Raw genomic sequence first — 19,130 nt, 5'->3', positions numbered from 1 at the left:
ACACATTTAACTTTTGCATATTATTGAACCTGGGTTAGTCCTGGAACAACGTGCCTGGCATGCTGAGCATTTTCTCTGCCCTGCAAAAATTCCCTCGACACCCGCACTGGCTGGTGAATATAGCACATTTCACTTTGGTTTATGAAATATTCATAACAAAACATTTTTCCCTGTCACGGGCCACGACACAACAAATTTCAAATGGAATTCGCTACCACGCCATACACACACGTTTCTACTCGTATTTAAATGTTAATGCAATTGAAGTACTTTGTGACCCTGCATCACATCCGCTTTCTCAGTGGAGAATCCTTATAGTTTCCTCCCCAAGTTTGTGCCACAATATTAATAAGTCACAGAGCTCCATCGGTGGCAACAATCAAATGACTGTAATTAAATGAATTGAATTCGACAACTGATCGGGCAGAGCTAAGAACTTCAAGCCAAGAAGAACCCATCAAAAAAATTAAACTCTGCTACAATTTCCTTTCGATTCCATTTTTTTTTCTTTTTTGCTTTTTCCTTTTGCCCCTGGCAATTGGCGCATTTGTATTGCTAAACCAACAGCAATTCACAACGCCAAGCTGGCTTAAACGATTCTACATAAATATGACAAGTTGTCGCCGGCGAAGGGGAAAGCCGAAGCCAAGGATGATTCCTACTTTTCCGCAGTTTTCCGCCCTGTGACATCTCAGGGTCCTCGGCCAGGAAAAGCGTCTCTTGCAGCGCGGGGAAAATCTTGCTCAAGTGTCGGGCGACGCTTATGAAAAGTCATGTGATGTATTTGCGGCCATTAAAGTGGCAAAATGGCTGCCACACACACAACAGCACACAGTTAAGCAGTTTTAGGAGTGCGTGTGGTAGAATGAATATTTATGTTGGCCATGTGGCGTACACATAATATTTTCATGGCATTTATTAGTTTGTTTGCGAAGCGGATGAGGGGATGAGGGGAAATGGTGACCATATAAGCATGGGAAAACCTTTTAGTTAAATGTCAAGAGCTGCGGACAGTCTTCATCTCTGCAAATCATTAATCAATTTGCCGCAAATGTCATCGCCACCTGGTCAGAAAAGATGCAAAAACGCAACTGAAGCAAAGTTATGAGGTAGACTTCCCAGGCGTTAATTAACAGTAAAAACCAGACAGAGTCGACTCGCCTGGCAGGCGTGACCCGGCAAATAAACTTTAACCCCGTCAGGCAGCATATCTTACACAGCAAGAAACTTTTTACCTTGAACAGAACTTTTGAAATAAAACAGGTAGTGGCTTAACAGTCTTTTAGTGACTCCCCATAAAAATATCGAACAATGATTGCATCCGTGCCAGATTTAATTACAAAAATAATTCTGTGATAAAGTTCGCAATTGGACGATCCATTAGCCAGAAGAATTTTTTCCTCTGCACTAGCGTGCCCTGTCAACCAGTTAACCTTTTTCCGCCAACTGCACTTTTGCATATAAGCAAAATGAATGTGACAAATGCAGTATTTTTTCAGTTTTAGTCCCTGGCACACATATGTACGTGTGGATATGTGAACATTTTTATGGTCTGCTGACAAATTACGCGAACTTTCCATTAGTACGAAGTTATGACGAGGGGAGGTGTCGCGCGATTGCTGTTAGAAGGAGGAGGAAATGAAGGAGGAGGCTTGTCCATGACTTGTCATTTAATGTTCAAACTCCAAAGTGGCATTGCCGAACGTATGAAATTATTCCCAGGCGCAGACTCCGTGCAACTGGCTTAAATTGCTTTTTAATTGTCTAGGACAGGGCGTTTCTTTCGCTGAAATTTCAAAGCTAACCAGGTAAATACCCCCATGCCCGCATGAAGCACCTGTCGGCGACAAAGATTAATCTGTTGGAGCTCATTAAAATGTCAGTTTTAATATACATGCATATAGAGCAAACACCATCCTGCAGGCGGAAGATTCATTCCAGGGACCTCTAAATAATATGTCTACCCGCCGAGTTGCCAAGTTCGAGGAACTCCAGTCGTTGGGAGGATGTGCGGAAACTGGGGCTTTGTTTTAGGCTTGCGGCATAGTCCTACACATGAACATATAAATATATAAAAAGGCCCCAGCCCTCGGAGCCCTTGATATATGGTCCAGCCATCCACCATGCATCATTTGCTGGGGCAGCAGGCGGTGGGGTTGGGATACTAATAAATTTATTACATACACACGCATGCTGGCGGAGTTTGATGGGGACGTTGATGGTGATGTTGATTCCAGGGGTTAGACACACGCTAATGATGTAACCACATTTGGTTAGAAAATTATCTTCACATCAAAAGATGGAGGTGTGTGGGGACTGCAGGCCGGAAAGGGGCAGAGGCAAAAAGGGGGAACGACATGTTTTTAATGAGCACTTTCAGTGGTTTTCATCAGAGACTTAAAGTTTGACTTTAAGCCACCTTCACCGACGTCGTTGGTGGCTTAAAAGTTTCACCATCTCATCTCATTTCATCTCGTTTCATCTACATACCATGTCCCCCCCCCTGCACTTCCAGTGGACAAATTGGCTTAGTCGAAGTTGCTTAAGCAAAAGTTTGGCTTTAATTTCGGCTTAGTCAGCCATTAGGCAACAGCTGGCCATCTTCTGGATTCTCGATTCTGGGTTCTCGGTTCTGGATTCTCGGTTGTGACCGGGCTATTAACGGACCATTTACCGAAATGGTTTTCTGATTAGATGCCAAAGCGGCCCGGCAAAATCTCTTATCAGGGAAAAACTACGCCTCTGGTTTATAGTTGCAACTGCCACTCAACTTTTGCCCCCAGACGCTGCTGCCTGCCTAGTCAGTCATGAGATGAAATTGCCGCGATAAACATGATGGAAGTGTCTGCTTCGCTGCTCCGGTTGCTAGAAAAATGGGAGTGAAAAGCGGTGGGTGGGGCGGGAAAACTCACGGAACACAGCATCAGAGGAGCAGAGATTTATCAAAACTGGGCAATCTGCCGGAATCTGTTTCTGTCTCTTCCCTGCTGCCGAGTGTGTAAAGTAATTTGTTTACCAAATGACAGGGCGGCGATTCTTTCTGATTTGCAGGGGGGAAGTCGGATTTCAAATGAAATATTTAATTATGCGCCAACGGAAAACACACTCGCACCCAGCAACAAGTTCGTTTTCCTGATTTTATTCGTCGGACGGATGACAGCCTGCTGAAATGTCCATGCAAATCCACTTTACACCATCTTGCAAATGCGTTCAGAATTTTTGAGCAGCTTGCTCCGGCAATTTGGGGAGTGCGAAGTGGGGCTATTTTTAAACAATTTCAAGGTGGGCCAGAAATGTAAAAAAGAAAAAGCAAACTGAGGAATTTTTATGGGAACTGCGGGCGAAGTAGCATAATTTAATCACTTTTTATTTCGATTTAATTGCGGGCTGCTCTTCGTGTGCGCATAGATGCATTCAGTCGGATTGCAAAACAATTAAACCTATTTGATTTGCGGTCGGTTTTATTTGATTTTAAAATGGAAACCATTTGGCCATTTGGCCGGCAAAAATGGGTTTAATTTTGAAGAAGGAATTTATTTATTTGGTTTTTATTCAATGATTTTCTCCAGCTAACTTGGAATGGCTTGCCATTTTAATTGCAATTGTGAATTGAATTTGTGAATGCATTTCTTAATGCATTTGCCTAAAAGGCAATCAGTTTTAGTTCAATTGTAAGACGAGATGATTGATGGCACGATCTTCGGCTGTCGTAAGCAAAGGCGATTCATCCACTTAATTGGTTTAATTAGGGCTTTGCCAAACATTGTTTCACTTGAGATGATGAGTGAGTGCTCATAGTCACAGTCAGATTCGAAATCGCTTTCAAGGCAATCAACTTTCGAGTGAAATCGAAGGCGCCTGATTAATATTTATTATTTCATTAGATCATTACACCACATGCAATTGTGGGTGCTTTTCGGATGGGATTGGATCCGAATGGATTGAATTGTGGTTGCTGGTAATTTGAGCGAGCGGCCTAAGGCTATGGGCGTGGCAGAAAAGTGAATAAAAGTAATCATGGGCGAGTGTGTGTCGAGGTAACTGGATTGGTTGAGCAATTCCGCGGAGGAGAAGCTTTTTTTTATATACTCGTATATTTGGTTAGCAACCCGACTTGCATAAGTCGCTTTTGTAATTCGAGTCAACACCTCGAAGCCCCCAGCTTAACCGCACTCGAATGTAAACATTATTTCTCCCTTTATGCATAAATGTTATTATTTTTCATTTTAACTTCATCTCTGTACAACTTTTTGCCATTTTCCATTGTGTCTCGGCAGCGAAATGCCATTAGCTTCCTGTACTTGCCACTCTTAATTGCTGCTGTTGCTGTTTCTGCTGCGGCTGCTGTTTTTGTCTCTAATTTGTCAAACATTAAACACAGGGGGTCGTAAATAAAACAATCAACTCGAGACATTTGGACGTTTTGCAATGGAATTCGTTGCTTGTTTTTGGCACTTTGTTGGAATCGACGATCCATGAAGGTTGAGCCACGATAGATCACACACCAATCCACTTGGAGGTGGGTGTATTTGTCCATGGGAAATTTGTGGGCTTAGAACGCAATAAAAGGCTTAATATCTCGTCTTTAGAGCGGCACTTGGCTTTTAAATTGTCTTCTTGAATGGTTGTACTACTGTAATTTGGACAAATTTAACCTCCATTAGTCTGGCTACAAACCCAATGCCCATATGCGTTTTCAATACGTGTCACCATTGTTTCCATCATATAGTGAGGAAAAAGCGAGCGAAGTCACTTTTTAAGAGGCTGAATTCACATTTCAATTGCGACAACATCATCAACTATTACTATAGTAATAAGGGGGCAATCTTTGCCGCCATTGTTGCCCCGCACTCACGACAATTGCCAACTGCGAGTCGTACGAGACACAAATTAGCATTAGTATGAGTAATTAACTTAAATACAATAGAATAGAATACCATTTAGTTTTCCGAAATGTGCACAGCGAGAACAACAACAAGGCATCATTAGGAGGGGCGACATTGTGCGACTCTGGTTTCCGCACACAATTGAAAATTTTGCAAGCTAAATAAGGCTTTGGGTGGGTGGAAAAGAGGGGGTGTTTTCCGGCGGACTGTCGACATTTCGGACTGTAATTACGCAAAAGCACGTCAACTGACCGCTCCAACGACTATCGAAGCCATCGCACCCCCAAATTTCCACCCCTCTATATGACCTGCATTATGTACTGATGTATTGATGTACCGTGCATATTTGATTTTCAGCTGGGATTACAAATGCATCGGATCTGTATAATTTGTGTGCGATTTATTCCATAGCTAAATGGAGATTTCATGACCCAAATTTCTGCGCCGGCTAATGAGCTTTTGATTGAGTCCATATTCTCTTTCTTTTTTTTTTTGCATTTATATTCCCGTCAGCCGAGCGTAACGAAAGCTATTTTTGAGTACTTGCGTGTGGTTCGAGATACATTTTAATAGATACACGAAGCTTGATAATCCATATAATGAGCACATACCTGCAAAGATATCAAAAAACAAAAAAATTATATTAGTTACACTGCGTTTGAAAAACACATTAAGCTTGATTTGGGTTGAAAGCAAGAAAGCATACATATATTATAAAAAATATCTTGCAAATGCTGACTCAACAGTTATGCAGGAATCAGCACACTTAACCCATGTTGACCGGCGATAATTTTCCTCGCAGTTTGCCAATGTCCCTCTAAATAGGTTTTCCCATTCATTGTCAACAATGCCCATTCAAAATGCTCGATAATGTTTCCTATACCCAAGTGTTTCGACTGCCCTTCTTATTTTTTTGTGGGTCCTCCACACTCAGTTTTTTTCTTTGAGACACCAACATTTTGGAATTAAGCGTCGATTCCTTTCTTATTGCCGCCTTTCTGCCAACTCCTTCCTGGTTCGCCTTTTGTGACGTAAATAGGCGGAAAAGAAAATTATGTTTACGCAAAGGGAGTGGGGTTTCAGTGGCAAGGGAGTTTCCGCCGGTTTCAGGTTTCAAACGAATACTCTTTTGGAAAGGCGACGGCTTATAGTGGGCTAAAAACATTTGGAAAAGGGTAGAAACTTCCTAAGAAAATTGAATTGGGTCATAAGGCACAGTACATTTTTCTGAAATCAGAAATGTACTTATTGCCTACTGTATATTAAACCCTATACTCTAAACTATATTTATATGTTATTTTTAGCCTTTTCCACTTTGTCTGAAATGTAGTTATTTCCTACTTGCCTGGAATCGACTTCCATTGAACCCCGTCGATGGCCTCCAAGGACAACCACAGTGCATCCTGGCCGGCCGTAAACTTGCACCCTTACGTGGCACGCAAATTAAATGAATTGCTTACCCAGCTAAATTGATACCCATGCCCCATTCTACCACTCTTTTGCGCTGCCATTAAAATCATGCTTCAATGGTTTTTGACCATTTTTACCCGCTCTCTGTGCTGCTGTTGTTGCTGGTGGCCCCAGGAATGAAAGAAGTTTTTTTTCAGCTTTGTTGCAGCGCACAAAAAGTTCCGAGCCAAGTGGCAAAGTGGAACGTGTAGCGAGGACCGTGGAGCCTGCCCCGCCCACGAATCCTGTTCTAGGTAAATGAACCTGCTGAACACTTGCCTGCTAAATGATTTACGCACTTTGGGAAATTTAATGGAGCAATTTTCCCCAGTCAGTTGGTGGGAAATCTTGAGAAATCACCATGGTCTGGGAAGTAGCAAGGTTCTGGGGCACCGCCTTTAATTTGTTGAATCAGCAGGGTGTGTCCTCAAACATTTAAGCTATTTTATTAGGAAGGGCTCTTTAAAACATGCTTTACAAATGTTAAATTCAAGGAACTCTCTGTTGGAAAAATCAAGTATCAGAAAAAATGCCAAAGCTCTCCGCTGATTCTCCCAACCGAATTTGATACCCCAATTACCATATTACTCTATTTAACTATGGGTAACCTCAGTTTCGTATTCCAATCCTTCGGTGTTATTCTGTGGATTTTGCTTTTATTTGGTTTGCTTGCTTATTGATGTCCCCTTATTGAGGAATCTGCCAGACAGCCATTCTTTCTCTTCGGCTTGCATAAAACATCAAAAGCTGTGTGAAAACACAATCCTCATACCAGGCTTTGCCCATCGCACATGCTAAACAAATAAGGACCATGAAGCTGGGAAATATGAGCTAAAAAATGTGTGGGTGAAAAACCGACTGATGGCAGCCCCTAAAGCTGTGCTATGATTTTTTCCGAGTGCCGTTGGTTGTTTTTGCTGCAGTTCGTGTTGTGGTTGTTTTGTTTTTCGGTGCTCGAGTGCAGAGTGCAAAAAAATCGCATAAACAAAAGGCGCCCTAAAGTTGATTTCCGGTTTCCGCTCAAATGGCTGCCTCTACCGCGACACCCCTTATCCCCACCCGTACCCCTCCATCCACCAAAATATCCGTGTGAGAAGTCCGTGCGAGATTGAGTGCAGCTGCAGGGTAATTGCATTGGTATGCGTGCGTGGGGCGTGTGGGCTTGTGGGCGTGTCCATTGGGGTGTGTAAATTTCATATTTTATGATTGACTCCACCCACACAGTTCGGAGAACTGAAAAGCAAACAAAAACACCGCTGCCTGCCACCAAATACCCCAAAAACTAGCTTAAGTCCTGTCAGTTGACTGCGTCCGCCGCTACTCTTTATATAGTTTTCATTAAATTGTAAAATGTAAAAATTTAGAATAAATCTTTAAATATGACCATATTTTCTTTCACATTTCAACACTTCAAGTTGACTTTTCATGAGATTCACAAGCTTCATTTGAGAACCCACAACTGATGTCAACTGAACTGCTTAGATTGGATGATGATTGGATGAACTGCCCTTATGGATATCTGGGAATCCAGTAGGAATCTTGAAGTAAAACAGCGAAACAAGCAGAATGTTGGCTTGAATGCAGATGGGGCTAAAATGCGGTTGTTTGGCGGAGCAAAAACACATGTTCTGGACTGCGGCCTAATTATGATGGACGGCAAACACTTTTGGTGTTCGGGGGCCCACTAATGAAGCCCTCCCAAGTGCGACAGATCAAACACACAGCACGCGCCGTCCAAGAATTATTTCGACTCTCCAAGGAACCGAAGCGGAAACAAGCAAATAGTCAAAGAAGCGGCGGGGGGAGCAGGGGGAAGGAGGAGACCCAGGGTACCACAAATGGCACACTCGCATCGAGACAAATCGTGTGGCATGTGGCACTGTCATTTGTCTCTAGCCTGTAGAGGATGTTGATCCGGTTCCCGCCCTCACTCCCCCAAAAAACGGAGCTTCCTGATTGCGTGTTGTCAGCACATTACTGCCGGCATGTTCAACACATTAACGTTTTGCCAAAAGGGGCGGTGTTCTTGGTGGGGAAAGGGGAATCCGGTGTATGTAGGGTTCTCTATCAGTTGGTGCCGCATCACTTACTCTAACCTCTATCATACCTTGCCACTTTTGAAAAGATATTGTCAATATGAGTAAAACTAATTAGGGGTCGTAAAAATATGCTGTATCAGAGGGAATTTGTGGATAATTTTTATAAGAATCCTTTCTTTCGTTTTTATTTTTCAGGAATCAGAAATACAAAGGCGAAAAGCTGCTTTACATTATTAATAAAGCAATCCGAAAACTTAAAAAAATACTGTATTTATTTAAAAGGCATTTATGCCGCAATGGTATTTCAATTCCGCTCTTTCTTAGAAATGTCTTTGTTGAAATGCACAATAGAAAAACCCTTTCCCGATTTCAAACGCAGTGTGTAAATTAAATTTTTCGCAATGCAGAACGGTCAGCTAGCTTATAAATTTTCAATTGATGGAAATTCACTTTCCCCCATCCCGTCGTCCAGCCCTCTCCAAGTTCCACCCAAATCCATCAATATTTAATTGAGCTCAACCTTTTCAATCCACTCGGCGTTGACCTCAGGAGTTTCGACTCCTACTTAACCACAGTTTGTCCACCTCCACGACAAAAAAGAACAACAAAGGAGGACAACTCAAATGAAACTTCAATTATTCCACGTAAAAAATAAGCAGCCGAAGGTGAGGTGTTTTCACTTGAAGGGTTGAGTCGGTTGCGATTTCTCCTGACCATAAACAGTAACTAAAAAAGGGAAACAGAGGGTACCGAATTTTTATTCACTTTGTTGTTTCTGGCCTTGTCACGATTTTGTGTTTACAAAGAGCATTTTGTGGGTTGGATCTTTCCTTTTGCCGGCGCCGTTACCTTTGTGCCGTGATGGCCATTCCCAAAATGCCCGTTTGTACTTATTTGTTTGGTGATTTGTTTGACTTGCGTGTCGATGATGACACAACACAAAACATCAGCAGCAGCAACAACGAAAAATGAACAGCACAAACGGTAAGTGAAAATTTTGCCATAAGGGGGGCCAAAACCACCATATCACCACCCACACCAGCACCAACAAGCAATCGAGGAAAAAACAGTATGTATGGGGGCAAACTTATAATAATCATAAAAAAGGCAGCAGGCAGCAGATGTCGCATTGCATACAAAAAGGCGCTGGGACAAGGAAAATGAGTGGAAAATCGTGCGAAGAGAGGAAACAGCCAACTGACCGGAACCGGAAATTGTTGCAAATGTCAGCAGCATTTTTGTATATGCGTGTTTACAGACAGCCTTATTCATTAGATGGGTGGAAAAAAGGATGCAAACTTTATAGGAATTTTCACAAAAAATCGTGGGAGTCTGACGGAGTTTGTGCAACGAACGAATTTGGGAAAAAGTAGTTTTAAAGCGAAAGCCATTTTAAAAAATGCAAAAACGTATCATTTTTAATCGCCATCTCACCTGAAGACCACGTCTGAGTCTTCATCACCCACAATGATAAATCTACCTATCCAACACATCCATTTTATGGCAATTTAATTACTTGTCTTTCACTCTCGTTCTTTCCCCAATTGTTTTTTCCTGGTGTGTTGATGGGAATTCTCGTTTATGGGGCTTTTGCATGTTGCGTCGGTTTGATGGCAACGCATAACCAAGAACACGAGAAAAAGCACTGTACTTGGAGCAGAGCAGAGACAAGCGACTAATGAGTTTTAAGGGGCCAGAGATGGGGCTCCCGGGTGCGATTTTCCGAACCTAATGAGCACAGGAAACAAAAGGCGAAAAAGCAGCCGCATTATGGCCAAATCCGAAAAAGGAGTCCCGCCTGCGATCCCAGAAGCAGTTAAAAGAATATTAATGATGGCCGGAGACTGGCCGAAGAAGTGGACTCTGGAGGAGCAGACTCCCTGCGGGTCAGCTCGACAAACATGGCCAAGAAAAGTGGGCACTGTATTCTTCTCATCTACATCACCTATCTGCTTTCTTTCTCACCTGTCGCCGCACGCTCTTTTTCCTTTCACCCTTTCACCCACGCACGCATCTTTATGTAGCTGAGGTAATTAAGAGTTATGGGCCTGGGAGTCGAGGCCGAACAGAACTTATTAATTTCTGCATTATTAAGCGTGTAATTTATGTGTTCAGCTGGCATTTTTAATTGCATTACACGGCGGTAGGTTAATGCATGTTAAATGCATAATGAGCACCGCAAGTCGATAGGAGGAGCAAAATGGCATTGTGGAGAAGTGTCACACACGAGGTGACGTTGCATGGCGCTTGTTTTATTAATTGAAGTTTAATCAGCGACAGCTGCCACAAGTCACGTTCACATTTCCCATTTCCCCCATTCCGTCTGGAAAAGGTCAACTTTGATAGTAAACCCACTTTAAATGATCCCTCGCATCCCATAACCATTCCGAACTAACTTGAACTATCTAAGATCTTTGTAAAACGACTTCCACTTGAGTGCAGCTTAAGTTCTACTATTTTTATGTTGGCACCTTTGGTTTTACACAAATTATTTCCGATAACATCTTAAGAGCCTTTACTTTCCTCTCCTTTCTCGCCCTCAACCTTATAATAATTTCATTTAGCGCGAAATTGTCTTTAGCCAAATTGAATTAGCCACCACCCATTTCTTGGGCATCTTCTTGGGTTTTTCTTTTCGCACAGTTTTACAGAGTACTTAGATGCACTTGAAAAAATGTTATCAAATGCTTGCACTTGAATTGACATATATCAGTTGAAAAGTGTATTTTTCTATAAGTAGAATTTAATTAGGATCTTTGGTTGCTGAAAAATCTGAGCTAGACCATTATGAAGAGTAAAAGATATTTACTTTCAGTACATTCTGGTCATCTTAACCCAAACTCAAGAGTTGACACTTAACTTGGCCTAATGGCGATCAAGATGCTTCAAGGTCTTGGCCGCAAAGTGGACATTGTTAGTTTGAAAGGCGAAAGATAGGAAATGGAATTTAGAAGTGGCTCAGGCGGTGCCCAAACATTCGACCACGTAAAGCTATTTGCCAACTGCATCGATGTTGGCTTAAAAGCCCTGTCAAATAAAGGAAACGAAAAATCAGAAAAACTGGGGAAAGAGAGGACAGAGCAAGGACAAATAAAATGCAAATGTAAATAGGTAAATAAAATACATACAGCTTGCATTTTGATTTCAGGGGCGGGCAAATGTGTGAAGAGACTATCAAAAGGGGCGTGAGTTGTGTTTGCCGAATTCATTGGGCCAAATAGCATCTGCGTTCCCTTTCCTTCTCACGGGTCTTACCCTCGTTTTATTCGGGTCTCTTTTTATTTTTAGCCCTAGCCATATGGTATATATTATATACACACTACTGTAGGTGTGCAACAGTTGAAAACTTTTCTTTCTAATTTGTTCAGACAGCGTGACAGTCTGACACGCGCCACCTAGTGGCCAGAACTCACAGCTTTGATATACTTTCGGCCATTATTCTATATGCAATTTTGCTCACAAACAACGGCAAATAAATAAGCAAATTGAAAAAATGTGAAACGAAATAACGTAAACAAACTGGTAAACTGGAAAACTGCAAACTGTCAGGGGAGTGAAAATGGGAAGCGGTTGGCAGTAGGAGGAGTTGGGTTGGGGTTGGAGGCCAAAAGGAGCTACCGTTTTGGCACATGGCAATTTCCGTTGAGTGCACATGACAAAAATGTGGAATGTGCATAAAAAGTGCCACAAGATGGGCTCCTGAGAGAGGAAGCTGGGGGAGAATTCCTTTCGCAAACTGGCAAAAAGTTAAAAGTTTAATTGTGCGCAACTTTGGGAAGGATGTGATGTCAACCCAGGCAACAGGCAGGGGCAAGCGCGGGGTAGGGGCAGGGGCCAATGGACATCTGTGACAAGTTCTATTAAGTTTATTTTATATATTCTCACATTTTGCATTTAAACAAAGCAGAATGTGCTGCCACAACCTTGTCGGTGGAGACAGGGGAGTGGAGGGGGCTCTGGACTAAGTATGTGGAATCTGGAAAGGATCTGGGCACCGGAGGTCACTCGATTGCATCACACACACTTTTACATGGCAGGTTGCGCACACTTGACTGCTCGATGGTCCCAAAAGTCCAGCACTTTGCATCAGTTTCCTGGACTCCTGGGCGGGATTCTCTGATCGCCCGCCCTAAAAAGTATATCCCGGAATGTTTGCTGCTCCGTTAAACACTTGAGAATGAGTTCTGGATTTACGTTTGATTTATTGTTTGTATTTATTAAATAAATAATTAGCTTCACCATTCCTTGTCGATTAATATCGAGAAATTTAGATGATCTTTCTTTAAAAGCAATTAGCATTCATTATCTTTAGCAAATTAAATGAAGGTTGAAGACTGCATCTATTTCAAATTAAAAAGAACTCGAACTCGAGCTGTACATTTTAAATTCCCTGAGGCAATGCCAACATGTTATTTTTAATCAACTCCGAATTTTTCGCAGTGGAGCCAGGGGAATTGACTTCCTCGACTCATAAAACGTTTAAATGAAAGAAAAGCAATATGTTGTCGCCTGCAGATGACAAGCAAACATCGTGGCCAGGATGCACTGGGCTTCGGAGTGTCTAGTCCTTCGGCTTGAGGTCTCTGTAAAATATTTACCAACCATCAGCCGCTGTCATACTTTTTTAATTGACTTATCAATAATTCATGCAGCTCTTACACACACACACAGAGTGAGGGACACATGTGAAGGGCCGCAGCAAGAAGTGGGTGGGTGTTTGGGGCTGAGAATGAATACTCATAAATACAAATGAAGTCAGATTGCAGTGTGAATGAATAGGACAGCAGAGAGAGTGAGAGTGAGAGTGAGAGAAATGGAGATTCAGGTTGAGGGGTAAGCAAAAGGTGAATTGCATTTACAACTCTTTTGCAGGGCAGGTCAACGACTCTCAGTCGAACTCTCCATCCTTTCCCACTGCAGGAAGATTGCCTTCGTTTACTTTTCGGCTTGGTATTTATTTTGATTAATTTAAGTCTCCTAGTCAGTAATATTTTTCATTTTCATGTGCAGCTTTATCTTCCTCCTCCTCCGCCCTGGATATTTCTTGCCTTTTGTTTTGGCCAGAAACTTGTGGGGCTTGCGGGCGGTGTATTACGAGTGGAGGCAAGTGATTGATGCATTTTTAATGCGAATTTCCGTGGACTTTATCCAGCAGCAAGGCGGCAAAAGGTTCGCTATGCATCCGCACTGTGCAAACACATCCCTGTTGGATTAGGCTAAGATCTAAAAATCTTCCAAAAATATATCTGCTGCACTACTCTCTGCCACCTTAAACTAAATCTGCAGCCTTTTGCGTTGGCGAACTTTTCCCATGCCATTAAGCTCTTGCTAACTATTCAGCAACCTGTGCGATAGGACTTCAATAAATTTCCCAAAATCACGCGCGCATAAAAATCCATAAGCGTAGTTGGAACGAGAAAAGTAAAACAACAGTAAGCGCATATTTTTTATCAAGGATAAAATCAAATTTAACGCATCGCTAGGTAGTGGTAGTAGACCCCACCCCCCTTTTAACCATTCCCTCTCCCAAACAACGGCCTTTGTGTGCGTGTAAGGCCACGTACCCACTTGACATGAAGGCAGTGCAGCGAGGCAAACGATGGGCGGTTGGTGGTTTGGTGGTTGGGTGGTTAGGTGGCTAGGTGGTTGGGTGGTTAAGTGGGTGGCTGGGCACGTGCCGCGTGGATTACGCGTGGCACGCTGCTGCGAAGAAATATGAAAGGAAAGCAGCGTGAAATATGTGTAGCATAAGACAAGGCTCATAATCAAAATGTAAGCAACAACAGCGCAGTACTGCAGCAGTAGCAACACCAATGGTTGCACATGCCACTTGCACAAGTGCAAAGACGTCGCCCCACATCCTCGCTGCCCCCCACTCATCCCTCTTCCTCCTTTCACGGCTTTCTGAAGCAGCAGGCTGTCCCCCCCTTTCGGCCAAAAACAAAGGGAGCCGCACAAAAATTTTACACCCGAGCTGCCAGCTTATGCAGCGCACCATTATTTCAGGATATTTTCCATGAGGGCGTTGCTTGTATTGGGCCAAAAGCACTCGACATATCGATCATACTTTCTATTGCAAGTAAAATCGGGCGAAAGTCTTTAAATGATGAAGTGGAAAGCGAATGATTGAAAAGGATACTCTCAGCACATGGATCGAATTTAATTTGAGCTCTATACATCTAAGTCACAGGAAGTGCATTTGGGCTGATCAAAGGGTGTGCTTTAGAACCCTATGAATTAAATGATACTATTGAAATATTGAAATGTTGTAGTATACTGGCAAGCCATTTAAATTGAGTTGCCACATTTTAAAAGTAGCAATTTCTTGAAATCCAAGCACCCCAGAGATAAATCCCAGAATAATTGGAATAGACCTTGCTTATGTACATAAATGCAAATTCCAGCCCAAATTCTAGTACTCCACTTGGAGTTTTCAGCTGCCAAGTCAAGTTTGCGAGACTGTCACCGACTTTCCACCGACTTATGAAATATTTCAGTATGCAGGATTCCGTATTCCCCAAGCTGTCACTTTTGTCGCATTTCGCTGCTGGGCCAGCAGCCAGCTCCTTTTCGTTTTAGCCCGCCCATCTCTATCTGTATCTGCAGCTTTTTATTTCGTATCTTTTGGATGGCGGAATGGAAGCTGTCACTCACCTCTTCCTCATTGCTGGCCGTGTTCACGGAGTCCATGCTCTGCGAAAGTCCCAGTGGGGCCAGTGCCATCTGATTCTCCATTATGGCGTTGCTGTTGCTGCTGCTGCTGTTCAGGTTGTTGTTGCTGTCGCTAACGGCCGATGTTGCTGGTGTGCCAGACGCTGCTGTAGCTGCTGCTGTTGCAGCGCTTCCTGCTGCTGCTGTTGCTGTGGGGGCGGCGCTGGTGACGCTGCCTGCCGGCGAGGGCGTGGTCGGTGCGGAGGCGGTCGCGGAGTTGGACTCGTGTGAGTGCGATTCGTGGGCGGGACTGTCCGGCAAGCTGCCGCCGCTGGTCGGCACAGCAGCAACGGATGTTGCTATGGGCACAGCCGCAGAAGCTGCTGCTGCACTGCTGTTGCTGCTGGAGTTGTTGTTGCTGTTGTGCTTGCTACTGCTGATGCTGCTGCCGCTGCTCAGAAGGATGTGCTGCTGCGGCTGCTGCTGCTGCGGTGCGTATCTGTGCAGCTGATAGCCGCCGTAGTGGGTCAGAGATTGCTGCTGGGCCTGGTGTTGCTGCTGCAGGTGCTGGTTTAGGAGAGCTGCTGCTGCCGCCTGGTTGAACTGGGCCAGTCGCTGTTGCTGCTGATGCTGCTGTTGCTGCAACTGAGGTGAGGCGGCAACTGCGTAGGCAACTTGTTGCTGCTGTACGGTCTGCTGCTGCTGCTGCACGGCCTGCTGCTGCTGCTGCTGCTGCGCCTGCTGTTGCTGCTGCTGCTGGTGGTGGGCGGCGACGGCGGCCGCGAACTGTGTGGGATGGGCGAAGCTCAGCTGGTGGTGGTGCGGATGCGAGATCGGATGCGAGTGCGAGATCTGGTGAGAGTGGGCGATCTGGTGTGTGTGCGAGATCGGGTGACCTTTGACCGCGACGGGCACGGGCACGGAAACGGGCAGCGGCACGGACACCGGAACGGGCACGGGAACGGTCACCGGCAGCACGGAGACGGCGGCGGCACACTGGCGCTTGGGCGACGGCGACAACACCTGTGGGGCACTTGCTGGCGTCTGCGGCAGCGTCGGCCTGCGTTTTATCGCAATCGACGAAATGGTGATGGCTTTTTCGAACACCGCCTGCTGGTTGTTGTTGCTCGGATGGCTGCTGCTGCTGATCTGGTTGATCGGGCCAATCGAAGTGAGGGGGTTGCTGATGGCTGCTGGCGTCGTCGGCGCTGCTGGCAACAGGTGTTGCAGTTGCAGTTGCGGTTCGGCGGCTGCTGCAGCGGCTGCGGCGGCGGTGGCGGCTAAGAGCAGTTGATGATGGCTGCCCAACAGGTCCTGGTAGTTGGCTATTTTGACGAGTCACTTGAACTGTGGAAGAGCAATGGAAAAGGAAATAAGTAACATAAGTAAATATTTGTAAAAAAGATAATATGTGTTATGCAACTGGTATACATATTTCCCTATATATTATTTGTTGTTATTCTCTACATATTCATTTCCGCAAGTAATCAGCAATGTAGTCCTCCCTTCCTTAAGCCAAACTGAAGTTCTGACGTTAAACAGAAGCCAAATATTTGGCCATCGAGTGAGCTATTGTTTTTTGTAGATGTATGCAAATAATACTTCGATATGTCGAAATACTTTCGGGTTTATTTAGCATAATGCAAATGTTTACATGGAAGACAAAGGGAGCACGAAGGTCTTAAACAACACTGCATAAACCAAAATCAAATATGACGACAAATGTGTTCGATGGAGGGTGAGATGGGAAAGCAACTGACAAGCATTGAGATTCAAAATGTACTGGTAAATTTCAAATATGCAAAGCTTATCGGTGTTGCAGATAAATCAAACTTATGGAGTGCCGCTTGATTAACCGATAATTTAAGCAATACAAACTCTCAAAATTAAATGTATCTCGACTTCGATCACAAAACATTTCTATTCAGCAGATGTTTGTCCAAGCCATCTGCATTTAAGATTGCCTACATATGCAAGCATGCGAGGAATGCACATAAACACAGTGGGCCAGTCCGAGCTAACACAGAGTGCTCTTGTTCTTTCTTTCAGTGTAGCACACACACACTCTAACTGACTTACTTTTATCATAGTGAGACATCAGCAGCAGCAACAACAACAACAACAAAGCCAGCTGGCAACTCCATTGCGTAGTTGGGTACGAAAAAATTTAAATACACAGAGGCAAGCAGCAGCGGCAAAATGGGAATAACAGCAACCGCAAGGCAAACAAACAAACAAACAAACAAAACCCCAGATACTCAGGGCAGACTATCCAGAACTCACACGAGAGTAAGTGGGGGAGATATGACGGGGAAACCAACTTGAAAATTGAGCTGACAACAAACCGAAATTGTATTACAAACGCTCGCTTGAGCTGGCAAAAATATGCACATAACTAAAGTTCAGATCTCGAAGATATGTTTCGGGATCTCAATATGCATATGGATTTGAGTTGATGTGTAAATATATGCGGGTTGCTACACAAACAGGGCTTTGAATGCGGATTATAATGGAGCAAGGACAGCACTGAGCCACCATCCCCACATAGCTCCATCGCTCCATCGCTCCACCTCGACGCCTGTGAATTGTATCTGTATCTGTATCTGAATCAGTATCTAGCGGATGGTTCTATGCAGCACACACTTTGCATATGACAAAATATGCAAGCGATAAAACAAACTTTCGGGCTGCTAAGACCTCATCAGCGTGGAGGAGGAAGTCGATTCAAGACCTAATACGAGTTTAATACGACCCCGCCAGGCGGCGATGATTTGAGGATGGCAGCCGCACTAATCCTGTATGATTAATAATTGATCACAAAATAACCGTGGCAACCGCACAATGAATTTAAAGTAGACAATGAAGCACCTTGATATGTGTGGGATTATATAAATAAGTGGGTATATTCAAAAGTGTGTTCGGTATCGAGTGGCGTGAGATTTATGGCCAAAACTTGCGGACACTTTGCGATTAATGAGCGGGCGGCTCACAGGTCGTATGCGCAATGGCCGAAAACCATGCGGAACACTTCATACACTTATAACATAAACTTATGGCATTCGCATTAATATTTGGCAATTATAGTATCGATCAATAAGCTGAGCCAGAGATATAAATGAAATTGATTTCTATAGGACCAATTAATTAAATACGAGAGCGAATAACAACTTGTTGTCGCACTTTGTGAGAACAGATAATGCGATACGGCGTGTATAATAGAATTGAATTTCTCTCAAAAGGCCGGGCCTTTGATTTAGAATTCTCTTTCGCTCTCTTCCCCCTAAAATCTGAATTCTCAATGCACTTTTGCAGCAATAAATAAGTGACTAACACTCGCCAGGCATTGTTTGCATAAGCAGCAGCAACAGCACTACAAATTCTAACAAAATACAATGGAAATATACAAAGGGAAAATCGGGTTTTGGGGGGACGGGGTTACATTGCAACCCGGAGAGTAGCAATACTGCTGGTCGCAGCCTGTCTGTTCCATGGCCCTGGAAACTAGTCGGTAGAAATGTGAAAAAGTGTACAGAAAAGGCCGGAGGGAAAAAGCATACAGAAAACAGCGAGTCATAAATATCGCTAATGAATTTCCCGCACGCTTTGCTAAATAACAACAATAACAATCCGAACCGAATCGAGACGCTCTCCTAACTATGCTGAAACGGAAGTTGGGAGCGGGGGCATTGGTTGTTTTGTTTTGGCATGAAATAAATATAATTAAATGTAATTTTTATAATGACAAATGCCTTTGTTGTCTGTGGCGCGCCCTCACCGAAAAAAAGGGGAAGTTGAGCAATTATAGCTGAGCTCTGAATAGCACATCCATGGAACCGAAACGAACCCACAAATTGTGTATCTTGTGTAGCCCAAATAGCCATCGCAAAATCTAGAGCAGCTCACAGCTCACAGCTCGCAGCTCTACGGCTTACAGATCAATTTTGTTGGCTGTATAAAACGCGAATGCCGAATGCCCTCTGGCAAAGTCGATTTGCCTGCTGCTCGCTCGATTAGCTGGCTAAAGGCCCTATCCCTTCACCTCCCTCGCAATCAATCGAGATCCATTGTGGAATTGTACAAAATAGAGACACACACACGCCGGCTA

General features: G+C 43.8%; 1 protein-coding gene across 1 annotated transcript in view; it reads right to left on the bottom strand.

Moving 5' to 3' along the window:
• LOC6535495 (protein couch potato) overlaps positions 1 to 16,363 on the bottom strand; it is a gene marked incomplete at its 5' end in the record, with an annotated part of 50,629 nt that extends 34,266 nt beyond the window's left edge. The window contains 1 exon segment of the mRNA XM_002096090.4: positions 15,029 to 16,363. Within this exon segment, the coding sequence (XP_002096126.2) occupies positions 15,029 to 16,363 (1,335 nt within the window).
• Positions 16,364 to 19,130: the final 2,767 nt, after the last annotated feature.

Source organism: Drosophila yakuba, chromosome 3R (genome assembly GCF_016746365.2).
Source record: "Drosophila yakuba strain Tai18E2 chromosome 3R, Prin_Dyak_Tai18E2_2.1, whole genome shotgun sequence".
Taxonomy (NCBI): domain Eukaryota; kingdom Metazoa; phylum Arthropoda; class Insecta; order Diptera; family Drosophilidae; genus Drosophila; species Drosophila yakuba.
This window is presented reverse-complemented; position numbering and strand designations above follow the sequence as displayed.